This window comes from Argiope bruennichi, chromosome 5 (assembly GCF_947563725.1).
Source record: "Argiope bruennichi chromosome 5, qqArgBrue1.1, whole genome shotgun sequence".
Lineage (NCBI taxonomy): Eukaryota > Metazoa > Arthropoda > Arachnida > Araneae > Araneidae > Argiope > Argiope bruennichi.
The window spans coordinates 117,604,740-117,626,569 of NC_079155.1; the positions used below are offsets into that span (position 1 = coordinate 117,604,740).

Consider the following 21,830-nt stretch of genomic DNA (forward strand, 5'->3'; position numbering starts at 1 on the left):
TGTCTCTTCAGCTCTCTTCAGCCACTGGTTTGACAGTTTGACAGTTTCAAGGCAGACCGTGTACAGACGCTTAGGGCAGATTGGTCTATATGCTCATAGGCCGGTCAGATGTGTTCCATTTACTGCAACTCACTGTCGCCTGCGGTTAGCCTGGAGTAGAGAGCATGAATTGTGGCCATTGCAAGAGTGGGCTTGTGTGATGTTTTCCGACGAGTCCAGGTTTAGCTTGCAGTCCGATTCTCGTCGGACTTTCATATGGAGAGCGTCAGGTACCCGATACCACCAACAGAACATCATTGAACGACACCGTTACGGTGGTGCAGGATTGCTCGTTTGAGGAGAAATTGTTCTGGATTCCAGAACTGACCTGCATGTTCAAATTCGAAGCATGGCAGGCCAAATCTATAGGGACGTCATTCTGAAACAACATGAACGTTTGTTTTGGGGCGCCATGGGCGCAGAATTTGTGTTTATAGATGACAATGCCCGTCCTCACTGGGAAAACATCGTAAACGAATGCTTTCGATGAGGATATCACCTGTATAGACTGGCCAGAATTCTCACCGGACTTGAATCCAGTAGAGCATGTGTGGGACATGCTTGGCTGACGAGTTGCAGTCCGTCAACCACCTCCTACATGTCTACTGGAACTTCGGAAAGCATTGATTGATGAGTGGTGTAATATCCCCCAAGATCAGATCGATAATTTGATACTCAGCATGGGTAGGCGTTGTACGGACTGTATTGCATCGTCTGGGAGACATACTATTTATTAACCATCATACTAATCATGTAATATTGGTTTTTGTAAATAGGTTTTTTTTTGTAATTTGCTCCAGGGAGCAAAAAAATCGCAATTTTTATTAATGATACAGCATCTTTTTTGTACTTTACCATTTTTTATAAATAAGTCACATTTGTTTGCTTCTGACCTTTTCTTTTCCTGAACTTGCATTATCCTTAATTTATGGACATGAGTGCAAAAAAATAATGTAATTCTTTGATTAAAACTATGTATTTTTAAATTTAAATTCTAAATTCGGATTACACAGAAACGCAACTTTCGTATTATTCGTTTACGCAGGCATCTGAAGCAGGCATTTAAGCATTACATCATTTTAATTAGATATATCTGCGAAAGTAAATGAATGTAATAGTTACTTACGCTTTCCACTAATACTCCCGCAGAGCCTGTTGAGACTAGGCAAAGTGAGATAATCCTTGCTGCAGCGCGGGCCGCTGTATTCAAGTTCGAACCTTCTGAAGTCCAGCTCCACGGAGCAGACGGATGGATCCACCTTCCTCAGGGTGTACCTGCATCTTTCGTTGGGACCGTAGGGGTTGGGGAATCTGGGGGAGGTGAAATGACCGGTCACAGAGCTCACCTCCTGGTCGCAAGGTTGGGAGTCACCTACGAATAAGGTAATAGAGAAGGTGGCTACAGTGGACAGTGATTCCGTTTGATCTTGACCACATTACTTTATCCATGACTGTGACATTGCAATAACGTTTAAAAACTGAGCTGAAATTATTAGTTATTAGATTATGGATTAGTTGAAGTTCCCAAATATCTTTGAAAAAAAAAACGATTTAGATTTTTTTAAAAACCCGACAAAGGGTTTTTCTTTTTGAAAATAAGATGCAAAGGCATTTCCAACAGCCTTGGAATCTTTTGCTTGGTCATTAATAATAAATTTAACAATCGCTGGAGGGATGTACAAGAGTAATAGTTTTAAGTCTAAAACTCATATGTTTTACAGTAAGCGTATTGAGAACCAATTTTTATCTATTTTTTTACTTGAATGCACTGCATGATCAAAGCAATGTGATCTTTAATAAAAAAAATGCGTTACATAGGAATTTTGTCCTTATGAGACGAATAACAAGTTTTTACCTGGTCTCGGAAGTCTCGAGGGTGGCGAAGAAGTCGCGCAAGAGTCCGGAACCTGTAGAATTTCGATATCAAAGCCTTTTCCCGATCCGTAACCGTCACTCACGAAAGTGAAAGTCAAAAGATCGCTTCCTCGCAAGAAGTCTACGATTTCTGAAAACAAAAATTATTTTTAAGATGTACCAAAAATAAGAGTATAGTTTAGCAGTCGAAGCCATTATTCCTGTTATTTTAAATTCTTTTTTTAAATATAAATGAGTAGAACTCGAATGAAAGATTTAATTTGTTAAAAGAAAAACGAATTCTTGTAAAAGAAATTTTGAATGTTCCAATCTTTTGCTCGCTTTGTAACTTTGTTATTCTTTCGTTGGATTAATTATCGCTAAAATGCACAATGTTCAAAAATTGAATGATAACATCCCTATTAGCGCAGTAAGTTCAACAACATTGTAACGATATCTTCACAAAATTGACCGGCATTCAAGATATATAATAACATCGTGGAAATATCATGCAATATTTTGTATTAATAGAGATTTTTGTAAACATTTGTGATGAGAGCGCTTCTGCTATTCACTGTACATTTTGAAGCATTTCTCATTTGATAGTGACAGTATACATCTTTGAATATTCGATACCAGTTTCCAATTCTTTAGAACTCAATTCTCGATGTATTCTTAGAGTTAACCTTAATTTTAAAACTTTTTGTTATGCTTATTATGCAGTGTCAAAAATGAATTAATCGTGCTTTTCGAACACACAATAGAAACTCTCGTAGGTAATTTCCAATTTTGCTTTTTCTCCTGGATATCGTGCATCTTCAATGGCATGTACGGATACATATCATAGGATATGCACGTAAATTAGAACTATAGAATAGAAATAAACAAATCAGTGAATGGCAAAATACAGAATGTTAAAATACAACTTTAAAAGTATCCAATATTTCACATATCTCAAAAGATCTATTTTGAGAAATATTATAAAAATTCGGAAGATAAATACAGTAACCATTTTTTTAATTAATTTATGATCGTACTTTATTGAATAGCATATGAACAAAAACTGCAGGGCATAAAGAACGAGGAACCCTTTATTTCCAATAAAAATAAACAAAATTTGTCAATCACATATAAAGAAATTCAGTCGAACAAATTACAATATAAAGGAATAAGTTTGGCTCCCAGTAATAGTTCGATTTTATGCTTACCGTTAATGGTGTGGGATTTATAACAAAATTAATTTTGCAGAAATGCTTTCTTTCCTTGAAAATATAGAGTTTAGAGATCAATTATTTTTTGCATGTAAGACACTGGAGAAGATTTTTCTACGATGAAACAAAAAAAAATCATTGTTCTTGACATTGCGATACTAGGAAATCAGTTCACTCACTTCTCGATGGATATCCGGCGCAAGTCCTGGAGAGGTCCGGGAATTCGATATAGTCACCCCTGCAGGGACCGCCGGTGTGTCTTCCGAAATCCAGCAACCGGATCTCCAGCAATACTTTGCAAATCCGGGAGTCCGCCCTCCGAATGGTGTAGGCACAGCGTATATTGGACGGGTAACCGTTAGGGTATCCGGGAGAAGACACGCTGCCGGTGAAAGTGTCCATATACTGGTTGCAAGCACTTGGCCCTGCTGAAAAGTGAAGAAATGTTAATCTACTAAATTCCTTCTTGAAGAAAAAATGAAATCTTATATCTCCTTGGTTTTCTCTCTTTCGAAAATGATACACTAAACCTCTTCTTTAAAAAATCGTTATAACATGATATTTCCCAAACTCTTTCACAAAAAAAGGGTAAGTTGCATTTACTAAATATGGATTATTAAATTTACTGAAAACTTCTTATTCCTGAACAATCATGCTTCCTTTTTTTATAAAAATTAGGATCAATTGTTCAAAAATCGTTCGTTAGAATAGTTGATAAAATTTGCCATTACAGGGGGAAAACGCATAAAACTGGAAACTTTGTGCAACGTAGTGAATATCACAAGTGCTCAAATTTTTATTTTCAGAACCCACAGGTGAGAGTTTTGTGCTTCTTAAAACCACAAAACTATGCATTTTTCATGCATTTGTTTTGTCCAAATGCTTCCAATATTTCACATGAAACCAGTTTTAGTAACAAGATCAGATAGAAAATTATATTTATTTCAACTCTTGCGCTTTCGAACTATTGCGATTATATCGATGTGTACAAACAGACAATCTTTTGGTGGAATTGGCTCAAAATTTCAAAGAATCTGCACTTTCAATGCTAACACTGTGTATCAAATTTTATTCATCTTTTTCCGTTTTGTTGTTATCATGTTCAATTACTCTTGGACAGCCAGTCTAACTTCTTATAATAGTTTTCCTTTTTTTGCTCAAATTATGATAGAAATCTACATATAGGGTGTTAAGAAAAGCATACCAAATTCCTTCCATCTAACTCAAAGTATTTTGAAGTTATAGTGTTCGCATAATTCCATTTTTTTTATTTCAGATGTATTATCCGGCTTATCTGAAATGTCGATAATCGACAAAACCCCATGTTTGTATTTTTGGACGATTATAATATTTTCTCTTCGTATAACTTGAAACAAAGTAAAAATAAATATTTTTAAAATAATACCTTTGTTCGTCTACTCTTCATCTTTTCTTTAAACGGTTGGTTAAAGGTTAACCGTGATTGTTGTGTAATTTAAATATTTGTTAAAGGACATTACTATATGCTTTCATTAAGTCGAAACTGGAACTGAAAACAATTAAATGATCGTAATTATTTTTTTTCACATAACATCGGTTTCTCATACAATTTGAGATAAAAATTTATCATTTTATCAATTATACTGAATTTACTAGATCATTATTACTCACATGTAAAAAAAAAAGCCATTGCTCATCAACCCAATTTATAAGATCAAACTGATAATAATTACATTCTAGAAATAAAAACTTGAGTCACCACAAATCCAACAAAAAAAATGCTACTATCATTTAGATCTGATTTTTTTTATTTTCGATAGATATCCAAAATGTCGAAGTTAAAACATGCTGGCATCAGCGAAGCATCTACAAAAAAAGAGAACTTTTAATGGCCTGAAAAACTTTGTTTTAAATCGCCGTTAGTTTACTTAAGGTATCCTTGATTGAACATGAATCTTAAAGCCTATTATAAACCTCGTTACGGTTTTGGCAGATGCTTGGATAGATTACAAAAACTCATTCATGTTGAAACAAAAACTGCAATGAGTGGCTTGAATTCCTCGACATAACAATAGCTTAATGATGCGTCTTGAAACGTGCCTGGTGGCATGCAACCCAGTCATCGAGACTCAACGGTACACTAAAGTTGGAATATTTTGGCCAAGAATTGGGATTTTTTATTTATATGTTGAATAATCTAGATGTCTAATTAAATGTCGCCACGCAATTGAATGACGCAAAACTGAAAACTTGCCGATATCTTATAAACTATACAGCATAGCCTTGGAAAGAAAGTATGTGGCAAAATAGAAGCAACCGTAATTTTTGTTTAAATCGCTCTCTCGTTTCTGAAATTGAGATTTAAAAAAAAAAAAACTATTTTCATAAAATATTTATATATTTTTAATTTGACAAAATGCGCTTTTTAAATTTTTTTTGCATAAAATTAATTTGCTACAAAATAAATTTTAAAGATTAAGAAGTTTCTCTAATATTATCGAAACATTTTTTCAATTCCTACTATTAGTTCACACTCTCCTATATACCTAGTGCGGCATAAATTCGTGCAAACTTCAAAAAATCATTATAAAAAAAGTAATGCTCGGAAAAAATTTCGGTTTGCGGTACTATGTTCAGAGAGCCTTTGGATTTCGTTATTTCCATTAAAAAATGTATTTAAAAATGACCGTTAGATGGCGCTCACACGGTCATACCGAGACGATTTATGCAAATCGGGAAAACAGAGCACAGTAATATTATACTACATTTTATTTCAAAGTAAAGGATGATCAACATGACCGCCACCACAAGATATTAAGCAAGTGATGCGCGTAACTACACCTAGTACAGCTACGTGTAACATGTCGGTATCGATGCCACTAACGGCCAATTGAATGGCATCTTTTAGTTCCATCAAAGTGGCAGGAGAACCCCGGTAGACACCAGACTTCAGGTATCTTCACAACCAAAAGTCCGCTTGAGAAAGATCTGGCGATCGTGAGGGCCACTCATTCTTACATCCTATGCTTATCCCTCTGTCCTCAGTGAATGTGCCTAGGCGGAACGTCTTAACGGAACTAGCAACGTTGGACAAGGCACCATCCTGCATGAAGGTGACGAAAGATAACGCACGTCTTTGCTGCAAAGCAGGCATAACGTCGTCTCGGAAAAGCCTAAGATAGCGTTCTGCAGTGCAGTGATGGAACAGGTTTTCCAACCGGATACAGGACAACGCTCTTCAAAAAAGAAAGGGCCTAGAATGAAGGACGCAGTGAAACCGCACCAAACAGTCGGATGTGGAGAATGTAGTGGTTTGGTCGTGTACGCACGAGGGTTTGATGCTACCCAGATACGGCTGTTGTGCGTTTTAACGTCACCATGAAATGAAAAGTGGGCTTCATCTGTCCACATGATGTTCAGTAACCATGGTGGGTCACGTTCCGTTTGTGCGAGCACCCATGTTGCAAAGGCTTGTCTTTTCTCGCAATCTGCTGGCAACAACTGGTGAAATGCCTCTATCTTGTACGGATACAGCTTCAAGATTTCGTGCAGAATGCGTTGGATCAACCTTTCCAGAATTCCTGTTATTTTACCTGCTTCACGTGCACTGGAACTCCCCGTTGAAGTCTCGGCTGCCACATTTCTCATGACCGTTTGGACAACAGGGACGTGGTCAGCGCTGACGGATGGTCTGCCACTTCTTGGACGATTCTCTAATCTTCCCGTCTCCTCAAAACAGCGACTAAATTCAATATCCCATTCAATGAAATTGGGCTTTTCTTCGCCTTAATTCCTTTCGCCGTCCGTAACTGTGGCAATGCTTTAGTCGCGGATTCACCATTCTTATAGAACAGTTTCACCATTAATGCTCGATCCGGTAGCGATAGCATGCCACTGGCGTCGAATGGCAGATCCATTTCCAGCCTTGTGTTTTATAGCTTTACTGATTTGCATAAACAATCTCGATATGACGTGTGAGCTCCATCTATCGGTCATTTTTAAAATACATTTTTTTTAATGGAAATAACAAAATCCAAAGGCTTTCTGAACATAGTACCGCACACTCAATTTTTTTCGACATTACTTTTTTTATTATGATTTTTTGAAATTTGCACGAATTTATGCCGCACCCGGTATATATAAATATATATTTACATATTTTGTTCCAATTTTCAATCGTTAATAAAATAATTTTTATTCATCCACTCAAGTTCAAATACATTTTATAAACTTGTCGTGGATGACACTTGATGTTATTACAGTTTTTTTTCAAATATTAATTAATTAATTAAATTTGTAGAATAATTTCTATTTGGTCGCCCAAATCCTACGGCAGGTCGCCAAATGGTTGCCAAGTTTGTCGCCAAGCTATGAGATGACTGACACGACACCCGATCATAAATAGTATAAGATATATATATAAATAATATAAGGAAATAAGTAGGAATTGACATAAAATTTTTTATATATATATTACTTGTTACTTTCGCGTATACGAGGAATACAGAAAGTATAGTATTCTGCAAATAATTCCAACTCGAGATTTTGACGCGTCTTTACTTTTTGTACCTCCCCGATTCCGGAAACCCGGTTTTGGCATAATGTCGGTCTGTGAGCACGATGACTAAAAAATGCTTTGAGGTATGCGCCTGAATTTTGGTATATGGAATTATATATGTATATGGAATTCATGGTATATGGAATTTTGAGGCTTCAATAATTTGTTAACTTCAAATCGCTTCAAAAGCCTCAACACGAAACAATATCATGTCCTCATATGATAAAAAAAAGGGGGTCTCCCGGAACGATTGGTATACTGAAGTGTAAAGTGTGCTGGAACATTACAAACCCTCATTCATGATGAAGAACACATGTTGAGACTCCTGATTCCAAGACAGAAGCCAGTGGCTTTCCGCGCTGTTACCTGCTTTTCATATTGTATCCACCTAGTATCAGTTCACCCCCGATCATGTGATATGGTTTGTATACATGCTTACGATATGCTCTGTGTTTGATACGTTTTTCATGAATAAATGTAGGGGAGTCATAAAATAATTTAAAGACATCTATTGCTAAAACTAAGAAATTTGTGTAATTAAATGTCAAATACAGACTGTGGAAGGCGCGAGGAGAGAAATTCCCAAAAGAAAAATTGTATCAAAAGCTGCCGTTGTATCTTATACAAAGGCATCAAATGTCAAAACATTTAAATTGCTGCTGCACATGTGCCAGGGGATCCTAGTGCTGATTAATATAAGATATTAAATGGTTTCTGTTTCAGAGTATATCAGCATTTTTTTTATCACTTGAACATTAATAAAATTTTACATGGTTCATTTTCTTGACATTAATTATAACACATTTTCGATTTGACAGTGTTGAGAGTTCTCCTACTGGTAACTTTTGCTAATATATCTATAAATAATAAGGATGAGTGTATGTACTTTGGCGTTCAACAAACCAGTCCTTTAGATCTACAGATACCAAATTTGGGGAATATATAACTTAAAAGTTGGGAACGTGCATTTAGGCGAGATTTTTTGAAATTTATATTAGAAAATTGATTTAAAAAATCAAACTGGATTTCGAAGCCCTTTCCGTGATAATATCTGATAAAATTGCTGCACAAAAGTTTTTTTACTGTTTTAAAAGTTAATTGTCTTTTGAATGCCATCTATATATTATTTGTGGATTCTTTCTCTAAATATTGAAAATTTAAAAATATATTTTTTGCCTAATTTTCAGTAATAGAATTGCATTATTAACCTGAAATTCAATCCGTTTTCATTGCTAAATCAAATATTTAATCATAAGACTTCCTTTTGTTGTTGAAAGCTAAGAAAGAAGTATTCAATTTAATTAAAAATTCATTGTCTCGAAAGTTAAAAAAGAGAGAATCCAGACAATTACATTTTTATTAGCGCTGCGATGTCATGGAATTTAACAGTATTATGATGATTCATGTATGCAAGGAACATATTTAAGGCTATTAAAATAACTTGTATTTAATGTTTTGATTATTTGACACTTAAAAGTAGTTTTTTAAACAGAATATAAATATGTGCATGTATATACGTGTAATATACATACAAATGTGTATTTGTTTATCTGTGCGTTTGTGTAGATATATATAAAGTAAATATCTTATATATATATATATATATATATATATATATATATATAGATTGTAGACTTCTATCTTTTCTTATAGAAAGGAAAATGGATTTTCAATTTCATATACTAATTGAATGTATAAATTAAACGAATTTTCATCAACATATATGCACAGTGAAAGCCATGTGCAAACAAACAAAGTTATTCTACAGAGAGACAGAATAGAAATCAAATCTTACTTGGAATGTTCGCGGCACCACAGGATCTTGGGATCTGCTTCAGCTGAATCATGAATCCTTTTCGTGTATTTTCCTTGTCTGTTTTGAACCTCAGAGTCATCGTGTACTGGCCGGAACGAAACTGAAGCTGCTCTGTAAGAAAAATAAAGGAAGAATAGAAATAAATAAACAGAATTTACTTTTATTTTTTAAGTCTATTAGAATTTAACAAAACTAAATTATAAGCGAGAGTATCAACAAGACGATTTCCTGTTGATAGACTTGATTTTTTTTTTGTCGTGTCACTATTAAGCCAAATTTTTGCGCAGTAGCTTCTGAGGGTAAAGACCTCTGAGCCCCCGAGGGCAGAAGTCTGATTTCTAGCTGAAATAAAGATAGCACACATACACTCGCTTGGACAACCCTTTTTAAAAGGGGGGGGCATTCACGCACCTCACAGAGAGAACACAAGGAAGAGAACAACCGTGCCCGAACCACGACTCGAACCCGGAACGTCTAGAGCACGGGGAAGACGCGCTACCCCTAGGCCAGAACGCCGGAGATAGATTTGATTTCAAGGCGATTATTACTTACTTTTAGTGCCAGAGGCGAGGGCCCCACAGAGAACACCCTGTTGGCCATCTCTGAGATCCAGATAATCATTGAGGCAATGGTCACTCTCTTCCAAGTCGAAGTCGTTGAGGGTCATTTCCACCTTGCAAGTGTCCGGCGTTAGACGCTGGATAACGTAGTCACATGTCCGGTGGTCATCGTAGTCGGAGGGATAGTTTGGAGTGAAGATCCAACCTTCCTGTCCACGCACGAGAGCGTCGCAGTCCGAAGGCGTCCCTGTTAGAAAATAACATGTTCAGAAAAGCCAGAGATTTTTATGGAAAAAGGGTTTATCAGATTCAATCACCAGAGAGGTGATGACTTTTGGCTAATATAATCAAAAGTCAAATACTATTGCTTGGAGTTTGGGTTCACCATTTCAAATTGAACTAATGCATGTTTAGTTTCCAATAATAGATTGAGTAATTTCCAATTCCTTGTGAAACGTAATATCAATAATGCAGTATTATGAATAACACAATGATGTAGACTATCTACAATTTAGTAATTTTTCAAAAATGCAACTTTAGAATACTTGCGGTGAAATGTCTATGTCTCAAAAGAGACACAGATATTTCACCGAATATCTCTGTTTTTGGAGAAGCATAATTGTTTAACTGCTTTTACTTTCATAGAAAAGTTTTAAAAGTTTTGGTCACTACATTTAACAATGTTAATCAACGTTGTAATGAAAAAATTGGAAATTTTATGTTTAAAAACATTGATCAATATAAATCAACAAACAGGTCGGACACATTTATAGATATCCTCATTAAATAGCTATCATATTTTTAATAAAATGTCCTAGATATTTTTAATATATTTAGAGTAAAATAAATTAATGTTAGAAAATGAAATAAAAATAACTGAAGAGAAATAAAGGAAAACAAATTACTTGAAGATATAAAAACTGTTGTTTTTGAAAAAATCTCCATTTAAAGTTTTGCTATATATATAATATGAAAGTGAAAGAGAGAAAGAAATTTTTTATGCATAAGTAAATTATCAAAAGTTTTGGCAGATTAAATATTATACAACTTTTAATTTTATATAGAAATTTATTTCACCATTTTTAAATGAAATTTTAGTTTTTATAAATTAAATCAAATCCAAAAATACCGGTAAATATTTTTTTAAAAATTATAGCTTTCTATTAAGAAATGCTAATTTATTTAAAATATATTACTTTTAAACAAAACTTCTAAAATTTATTTCATTAGCAAATTATAGTACAAGCAAAATTCCCTTTCACTTTCACTTCAAATTACTTGTTTGACTCTAAATTGTAAAAAAGAAATCACTTAATTTAAAAGATTATCTGAAGTTAGAGTAGAAATGCATATATCCGATTTTGTTAAACAATTTACTGCCGTAATCAATGCCTGCATTTTAGAATTTCTCTACTTCAATAGACAAAATTTCTGTGAAAAATGAAAAACTTTGGGTTCGAAAACTTTGGGTTGGTATGTGGAAAGCGCAAAAAGCAAAAACTGGTGGGTGAAAAGTAATAAAGAGATGCAATAAACATTATTTTTTCATACAATAATCGGCAGTTTGGTTTCATTTTCGGAATATTTATAACACTGGGAACTAATTTAAACAACAGGAAATTTCTTTGTGCAATATTAGGGAGTATATGAAATACTGTTGGTAGCCAGTGGTGAGATGTTATGATCTGGAGCGTCGTCTGAAAATTGTCGAAAAAAATTTATCGCCAAGCAAGTGAAAAGGGATGATAGAGATGACAGAGTGAAAAGAGCTGAGAGGCGTGGAAAAAAGATAATCGGATATTTTTTTTAAGTATTTATTTGTGTTATAACGTGTAAATAATCTTGAATATAAAATCTTTCACAGTTCACACATTTGCAAAAACTGTTATAATCAAAAGGACCCTCATTACGCTAATACTGATCAACTGATCAACATAACAATGTTAAATTTTACACTATTTCAATATTTTATAATATGGTTTTTCCATACATTACAATATAGTATGCTTCTTATGTAGACGAATATTTATGGAAAGATATAACCCATAACAATGCTGTTTGCATAATCAGTTTTTAGTGCAGAAAATATGCAATAATAATATTTACGTTAGAGTAGTTAGTTGGATGGAAAATAGTTTAACATAGGAACAGTTAAGCATGAAATTGAGAGATTTTAAATATTTTTATTTATCTTTCTATTGAAAAAATAATTGTTTATTATATTTTAAATTCTTTTTTTTTATTATCAATCAATAGATGTTTGACAATGTATGTACACTAATGGTTTTAGACTTGATGGATCATGAGCTATTTGAGACATGGACCCTTCTGTAAGTTCAATTTAAGCTGTACATTTAGTACGTATAAATATTTGCTCACTAAGATATTGTTTGGGAGGACCCAACAAAATAGGGCCCAAAGTTATAGCTTGTATGACTTGCACATAAATCCGGTACTAATATGCAAAATCTAATCTAATAGTTTTATATGTAGCTACCAAATTTGACATAGATAGATCTTGGAAGGTTAAAATGTGTCCTTCTGAGCGTTTTAAAATTTTTTTTAATAAATTAAAAGTTTAGTAAAATTTTGGAGGGTTTTTTTTGGACAACTTCCTAAAATATTATTTCAAAAAATAAATTTCATAAAATTTCAAAATTTATGAAATTGTCTTTTTAATGATACTAATTTAATAATCAAGAAAATTCTTTCCGAATTTCGGCAACTTTTAAAAAACATTTTTTAACTGAATTTCTTACAATAGATTGCATTGTTACTCAGACATTCAAAAATTTTTCATTGCTTCATCAAATTTCTGCAAGTTATTTTCTTCCATTGTTGAAAAAACGTTGTAGGTTTTTTTTAAATTTAATATTTGTGTTGTTTTCGAGACAAATAAAAAATTGAAGTTACAAGAACTCAACAAATTAGAAAATACATGAACCATGCATTTCCATTTTTAATTGCGCTATGATAACATGAACTGTTATCAATCAGAAACGTTCATATATACAATAAAAAGAACATGTATAAGACAGTTAAAATAGCACGACTTTAATGTCAAAGAATTAAGACGGAATTATGGACAAGGAATTATATTTTGAAAACGAATATAACCAATATTTCTGGCGAACTAACTGATCGCCTGCGGCGACTAAAGTAGAAAATAATTCAGTTCTTATTTTAAGATTACCCACGTCACTGTAATTGAACTGTGGTGTTTGTCAATAAAATGTCAACTGAAAACCTAGTAGTCTTAAACGTCACAAGATTGATTGGTTGAATGGAAATGAAGTGTAAGCGTTTAGGATGGATGGATGGATGGATGGATAGTGGGATTTAGTGGCGCAAGAGCCAAATTTGACTATACTGCGCCAGTCGTATGGTTATAATATATATGGCGTTTTTATGCAAGACTCTGTAGAATTAAAAACCGATTAAAAAATTGCAAGGTCATATCTCCAAACATTGTAAAAATTGGTAACAAATTGAAATGTCAAATAAAATTGTAAAAGCCAATTTCTTTTAAAAATTTAAAAAGGTTTTTGTGGGGACGTTCCCCCACGAGCATTTGCATGTCCACTGTGGAAGCACAGAAAAAACGTAAACGATGATGATTAAAAATAGGACACTCTATTAAAAGATGAAGAACGGTTAAAATCACTTGGCATCTAGAGCAGAAAGGAGCTCGATCGCCGATTAAAAGGTGTTTATGAGTATAACGAGTGTGACCAATGCGGAGTCTAGACAAGCGTTTAGGTATTTTTTAACTAAAAAAAAACGTAAATTTGACTCAGAATGAGTGATATTTTCGAATAGTTTTTATTCTTGTTTAGCCTTTAGAAAATTAAAAGGGAAACATTTCGAACATTTCTGTTGCTATGTTTTATAACAATTTATCTCTCCTTTTTTCCTTAAGGATGCTTTCAATTATATCTTTTTATTATAGCACTCTTCCTTGATCAAGGGAATCATTGCAGCTATCGCAGTTGTTTGTTATGAGCAATGAGGAGAAATTTCACAGTTTCGTGCAGATAAATGCTTTTTATGGTTGGATGAATAACGATTAGTGTTAACAACAAATGCATTTCAGAGGCAAGTGTTCAATCAGCTTTAATTAAATGATTCTATTTAAAGTAAGAGATGTTTTGATGAATAAAACTTATCCTCTTACCTGCAGGATAGTGCCTCTCACCACCCTGAAAAAGAAAACACAAAATTGTTAAATAGAGTTTATCTGGATTTACTAAATAGAAATAGATATGCATAAAACACATCAAAAGATATTAAAATATATCGTAGATACACTTGATATTTTGAAGGGATAACATAAAAAGTATTAGATGCATTAGTCCCTTTTTTTTCATTTACAACGTATATTCACTGCTTGCTTCGTATACTTCAATTGAAATATTTGGACAATATTCCTCTCAAATAGTTATCCCTAAAAAAGCAATTTTTTAACAGAATAATTGTTTTCTTTGACAGTATTGTAGCATATATTATTCAATAGAATATTTTTCAGCTAAGAAGAAATAATGCTGTAGCTATGTTAAAAAATATAATATGTTAAACTAAAAAAAAAAATAATCATATACAAATCATTGCAAGAAAAAGTAATGGAAATAAAATAATAAATAATAAAAAGGTTCAGCAGTTCGTTTTCTACCAATTAGATTATATAAACCTCAAATACTCTTCAGTTCAGCCCTAGAAGAAATGTTTAAATTTCAGATATCTTCTTATAAAATGTTAAGAAAATATAAAACTAAATTTATTTCATGTAATCCATTTTAGTGTATTCACATCAATATCCCCCCCCCAAAAAAAAACTGTTTTATCATATTGAATTGTATTATGTTTGAAATTGGATTCTTCACTTCCAGCAAGTGAATTGTACCGTCCTGTACCACATTAATTACTGTTGCAGTAACATACGCACATAATTAATTTGAACTAAATTTAACCTCGTATCTTGTATCTTTTTTCACGATTACAATATTTTCTCTATACTTTCTATGTGAGAAAGTTAAAATGCATATTCAGTTTTCTTATATGGTTATGTACCAGATGCTTACTAGACGTAAAAATCTGAAGACTCCTGATATTGACAACTATGCCAAAGATCCACAATTTTTAGGCAGGGTTAGAAAGGGTCAGCATCTTTTTAGACGATAATACGCAAAAGTTCCTGAGAGGAGGGGGAGTGGATGAATACTCGAGATGGTTTCCAATGGTGATGAAAATAGTCAAAATTGAAGTTAATAGTTAAGTAGTAAAGCATTTTTAAGATTTATAGGTTATTTTCCAAAATTATTCTTTGTGGTAATTGTTTGGAGTAATATTAAAATTACTTTTTATAAAGTGGTTAAACTGCATGAAATTACATTATTTTCTAGGGCAAGAGAGAATTATACACTAACTTTTATATATCTTATAATTTTGAAATGTAATACAATTGGAAGGATTCTGAATATTTTGATACAGTAAAATGAGGTGTAAAATATTAAAACTGCATACAAAATAATAGGGAATTTTCTTTTACGTCTAAAACAGTTAATATGATGAAATAAGATTTTTAAAAAATTGATTTAAAGTATAGAAATTTCATTCTATTAAAGGAAAACACCTTTTATACTGCACCAAATATTGTATATTGAAGATATGATTGAGAATTCTTTCTGATTCTAAAATTATTGGAATTGAAAAATACATGTGAGCAAAAGAGTTCGTTTTCTGTTTAAAATTCTTCTTTAAAGATCCCCCCCCCTCAAAAAATTGCAGAATACAGAATCGGATCTTTTCTCGGATGCAAAGAAAAAAAAAATGAATTCACTATATGTTGTGGTAAATTAAAACTAATTAACATATATTCAGAATTATAAAAAAGTGATGATCAGACGAAAATAGGCTTAGATTTCTAGTAGTTTACTACTTATGGAATATTTTTGGTATTAATGTTTTGGAACTGATGAAAGATAAAACATATTTTGCTCTTACCAAAAACAGAAATTATAACGGAAATTGTCTTTAAGCTGATAGGTTTTTGCTCAAAGAAACAAAGTCATTTATAAATCAATATTTATTGAACTTTGCAAACTGAAGATTATCATTTGTTAGCAAACATAAAACATTATTTCTGTGCTCAGATAACAAATTGTTATTAGTCATTTTCCCGACAAATTGAATTCTCGCATTTTGGGGCATTGGTCATTAAAGTTTAGAATATGGGGAAATGACATTTCTAACACTGGTAACTCGTTTGCTTGTATAAGAAAGAGTTATTTATTTTAGGTATTATTCTTAACATTTTAAGATCCAAGAAAAATAGTTGAGCTGCTGCCACTTAGAATGTTAAAAATGATAGATTTTGCCATCTGAAAATAGATACTTTTTAATACTTGGCTTATCAGATATTAGCAGAATTTAACGACCAACTGGTTGGAGGTAATTGCGTTTACTTTCATTTAAATTTCTGATGTATAATTTAATTCGCAGGATTATCCTAAGAAAATATTTTTAAATATCAGATGTAAGAGACAACAAAGATGTGTTATTTTAATAGCCTTACACATGGTCTGGTCATTGTACATAGAAAACATCCAAATAGAGTCAACTTCCATGACATCATAGTACTATTAAATGGTAACTTTCCAGTTCCCCTATCTTCTAATTCTCGCGAAACTGTAGCTTCACTTTAGCATTTCTCATGTCAATCATTAGATATTAAATAGTATTTTCCTCCTTAGCTTTCAGTAATGAGAAAGTATTCTGCAATTAATTGATTACATCAATTAATTGCAGAATACTTTCAATATTGCAAAATATTTTGATTGTGCAATTAATAATTAACGTGAAATAATGGAATTAAATATTAAAAAGGACAATGAAAACGATTTGAATTTCAGATCAACAATGTGTTTATGTTATTGTAAATACAATAAACTAGTGATTATACATCTATTATCGATGATTATTCGTATTAAATAGTAAGTTAAATTATCGATGATTATTTGTAATAAATAGTAAGTTAAATTATCGATGATTATTTGTAATAAATAGTAAGTTAAATTATCGATGATTATTCGTAATAAATAGTAAGTTAAATTATCGATGATTATTCGTAATAAATAGTAAGTTAAGTGGTGATTATGAATAATCATCGATAATTTATGAGTAATCAACTGTTTATTACATTTATCGTTACGTAATCTGTTGTTAAGAATTAGACAAAAATATTTATATTTATTGAAAAAATTCAGTAAGCCTTTACACGAAAGTGAAATTGATATAATTAAAAAACTATTTTTTGAAATTCAAAATAGTTGAAAATCAATTCTGTGCAATAATATTTTTAAGAATTATCTTTAAAAAATGCCACAATCTCGTTAAATTTTTAATTAAAATTTTTTAACTAAAAAACGAAGTTCTCCTAAATATATGTTTCATAGATTTTCCATGAATTTGGTAACTAGATCAAACAGACTGTCCTGTTCAGTGCCCCCCCCCTCTTTCCTGATGCCCACCTTTATTGTTAGTAGAGTTTCGTTATGGTGGTTTCTAAGTTTTATTGTTATATTTTTGAGAAAAAATATGGGTTATGAAATTAATTTGTCATAAAAATTTCAATGGTTTATTTTTTAAATGAACTGCAAACTTAACTGGGATATCCTACTGCGTCTATAACAACAACACACAAGTAGGCCACCTTTGGTAACTAGAGCGTTGTCCAAACGAATTTTGCTAATCCGAACAAACGTAAGTTCGCCGTTAATTCCCATTCAGCGGAAGCAGTCACAATGTTATGTCCCTTTCACTCTCATAACAAAACAAGAAATCCCATAAGGAAGATTTGCATTTTGCAACAACAATTCGTAACGGTCTTAAGCCGATTACATTCTGCATGGCAGAGAAAGGGAAAGACATTTCAGAGGATTAGCCACATCTTTATTAGTTTCAGTAAATGGCAATGGTGGACAAAACCTCGGTGTTTTCTTCAAAGACAATCCTCTGGCCGGGGGATGATGACATTCATGAACAACCACCTGCCTTCCAGATGAACCTTGTGCCTTCCATCCTCCAATGAGTCCAGCGGCATGCTTCTAGGATTTCTTTTGTTTCCGCCCCTGCAGCCTTGGATCCCTTTCACGAGGCTCACGTGCCATGAAACGATACAACCTGTTGCCGAGGAATGCCTTCTTCAGGTGAAGGATTCTTTGTAGAGCGGTGGATATGGCCACTGCGAGCGAAAGTGACCTTACATCCCCCTTTTTAGGGTGCCTTTTAATTGGATGCAACGGTCTGCCGACCCAAAGGACAATGGGAAATTGCTTTCGTCATGGAAATCTTTAATTTCCCTGACTATTTTGGATGGAGAAAGTAATTGGTCTTAAGAATTACCTGGCAAAAAAAAAAAAATGAAAGGATGGAATATTTTAAGTCATTGTATTTAAAACGAACTAAAACAAAAGGGGGGTTACATTTTTAGCATGTGTACTAATTGATAAATTGTTGTCTTAAATTGTGGCACAAAAAATAAAATGAAACTTTTCACAGGTCATTCATGTGACCTCTGCGGTCATCTCTGAGTTTCATAATTAACTCAGAGAGAGTATTGGCATGCTCGCAGTACTTACTGTATGAGGAAAGAAAAATATACAGATATAATATTTGCCATTGAGAAAGACGCAGAAAAGACCGATTCCTGATATTAGCAATAACTTATGTGCTTAAAAAATCTATAAGGAAGCATTTGGAATAAATTTGTGTAGAGCCAGTATTAAAAAGCTTCCAAAAATAAGCATTAAATCCATATTTTTATCGAAGGTATGTTCTTTATTAAGGAGGTTTTAAAAGCATATTTCAGTTGATAAAATATTTAAAACGTTCAAAGACTTTGCTATTCAAACTCTAAAGATGCTTGTGTGTGTGTGTTGGCGCTTCACAGCCCAGCAGACCATTAGGAGCTATACCTACCAAATTTGGCAGATGAAAAGTGAGAACGTTCGACACAGAGCAATATTTTTTTATACTTTGAATTATAATCTTAAATAATTTCAAAATTGATTTGAATTTTACATTTCACCCCGAGTACCTCCGAAAATATTATTAGACAAAAATAAATATTACCACATTTAAAAATTTTTAAAAAAATTAATGATACCTATTTAATAATCATACACAGTCTTCCTGAAGTTTGGCATTTTATTCAAAAAACATTTTTTTGTTTTAATTTTCAAAAGTAAACTACATTGTTGCTCTGAAATCCAGTTTAACATTGCTTTAACAGTTAACATTGCTTTATCAAATGTTCAATCGTGGAATTTTCTATTATTGTTAAAAGCTTAAAAAAAAAAAAAAAGGAATATGTTTAAAATCTGTGTATTTAAAAAAAAAACGAATAAAAAAATAAAGTTACTATATTGAGAAATTTAGAAGATATATGAACCATACATTTAAGTTTTTTTTTAATAGTGCTTTGATGTTATGGAACTGGTCCCCATTAGGCAGGTTCATGTACTTAATGAACAGAAGATGAAATAACATAGCTTTAATGTCCTAACAATTTCACAGAATTATGGACATGTTATATTTAAACGATTTAACTGAAATTAAATATAACCAACAACCAAGTGAATCAGGTGGTCACCAAAGGCGACTAGTATAAGATTGCGAGGTTTCATCTTAGCTTTAGCTCGTAAAATACGTCATATTGGATCACAGTAACATAAAGTACAAAGTTTCTAATTGTATATAAATTTAAAATAATAGAAAAATGATAAATTCAGCAGACTTTGTTTAAAGTATACATACACCATAAGCCTGACCACAACGATCCTATTGATTAACGAGCCGAAGGATTCCTTGTTCTCAGAATTCTTGTGGCAGTGACGTGACCAAATCCATCACAGTGCCCTTGAGTTCGCTGTCCGAGTTGAAGCGCTTCCCTTTCAAATGTTTTTACAGAAGACCAAACACATGAAAATCGCAGGGCGACATATCCGGGCTGTATGGCGGAAGGTCGAGCTGCTCCCACTGGAACTTGGCCAGTTCCGCGTGTGTGACCCTGGAGACGTGTGGACGCGTGTTATCATGGAGCAGAATCACACCCTCCGTGAATAGCCCCGGTCTTTTGTTCTTGATGAATCTGCGTAGTCTTCGGAGTATCTCATAGTACAAATCGGAGTTAATGGTTCTTCTGGACTCGAAGAATTCAACAAGTAGCTTCAATTGGACGGTGCTCTCTATAAGATCTCTTCTTTCTCCTGCACATGCGGGCGCCCCCGCATACTACAATCTACGCCGGAGACTCCAATCGCATTTCTAGATGTCTCTCTACTTTTTCCCATAGCTTCATAGGCAAATATGTTAACAGTTACGTAGTTACGACGTTTTGTACCTTTTCATTTGAACATCCCTTGTATCTATCTTTTCATTAATTAGAGCGTGAAAACAATACTCTTTTACATTAATTAATTTTTTTCAAAAAATTTTGAAACCAGGAAAAATTTAGTTCTACATTTTAATTATAGTAAACAGATAAAATATCAAATTTTTCAATATTTAAAAAACTTTTTTTTCAGTAATAATTTCCAAAATGATCACAGTAAACATCAGAAATTAAAGATCAACATTATCAGTAGAAGAGAATTATTTGGAGAGGATTAGAATATTTATATAGGATTTTTATAGATTGTGATCGAAAACTTCTGGGTTAGTAGCACATAGTCAATCACAGTTGTTTGTAGCACACAATGATCATAGATACACGTGCCATCTAGTGGAAATATATGACCATACTTTGCTGAATACATAGGTTCTCGCCTGATATCGCAGTTAAACTGAAGCATTTAGTGCTCATTAGGGATGCGACGTATGCAATAAGTCTAAAAATCTCTTAATTGGGATTAATTTCTTTTTTTAGAGCCCATTTGACTTTAACATTTTTATAACTATATTTTTAAAATGGTGCTCCGAAAAAATAAGCTATAATAAGTTTGAAATAATAAAAATAATGTATTAATTAAATATTTTTTATTAGGAGTTGAAATTATGACATTTGTTATGTTTCAACTTTTTTTTCTTTTGTTTTATCGTTTATTAACAAAAACTTTCATAACTTTCTTTGAGTACATTCATTAGTTCATATTAAATATATAAATCTGATCAAAGCGTTTTTCTTATAAATATTATTTTAGTTGCAAATTTTATTAAAAAAACAGATTTAATAAAAAAAAGCTGAATATAAATGTTCTATCTCTTTTTTCGGAAAATGTGTATGTGTGTGCGCTCATACTCGCATGTGTGACATATCAGTGGTGCTCATAGCAACATCACTTATGAATACTATATAAATCAAGCACAAAATTTCGCAGTATTTAATATTTGCTAGATGTTCAGAAATCAGACTGTACATCTACGAAAAACGGTTTTTCAAAGATGATAAATATTTGAATGCTATCCAATTCAATCAAATAATGGAATTGTGTCTTTATTTTAATAGATCCAATCAAGAATCCTCAGGCAATTTTTTTGTTAGTAAATACCATATTTATCCCCCTTTCGTTTAATTTAAAATTGTCTTTTATTGAACAGGCATAATATAAAAGTTTCATCTTTCTTCTCTTCCGCAAGTATTGATCTTTACGTCTGGCTTCAAACTCATGCGAGTTAAATACATATTGGAATTCTGAATAACTTAGGTGATTGCATAAATAAGCAGATGCTAATTGCAAGTCATGGTACATTCAGTATTGATTTAATTGGGTAATGCGCGTATATAGCTGATTACTATATTAGGTACATCCGAGTGA

At 32.6% G+C, this 21,830-nt stretch overlaps 1 protein-coding gene across 2 annotated transcripts in view; it reads right to left on the bottom strand.

The window, feature by feature from the left end:
- Window positions 1–21,830, bottom strand: part of LOC129969464 (cubilin-like) — a 46,940-nt gene that overhangs the window by 18,147 nt on the left and 6,963 nt on the right. The window contains exons 2-7 of one of the 2 annotated variants that reach the window (XM_056084044.1): window positions 14,192–14,216; window positions 10,010–10,264; window positions 9,437–9,568; window positions 3,284–3,532; window positions 1,895–2,044; window positions 1,166–1,411 (exon numbers count right to left, since the gene is read on the bottom strand). In XM_056084044.1, the coding sequence (XP_055940019.1) occupies window positions 1,166–1,411; window positions 1,895–2,044; window positions 3,284–3,532; window positions 9,437–9,568; window positions 10,010–10,264; window positions 14,192–14,216 (1,057 nt within the window). Of the gene's footprint in view, window positions 1–1,165; window positions 1,439–1,894; window positions 2,045–3,283; window positions 3,533–9,436; window positions 9,569–10,009; window positions 10,265–14,191; window positions 14,217–21,830 lie in introns of both variants that reach the window. The other variant, XM_056084043.1, reaches the window with a different exon arrangement.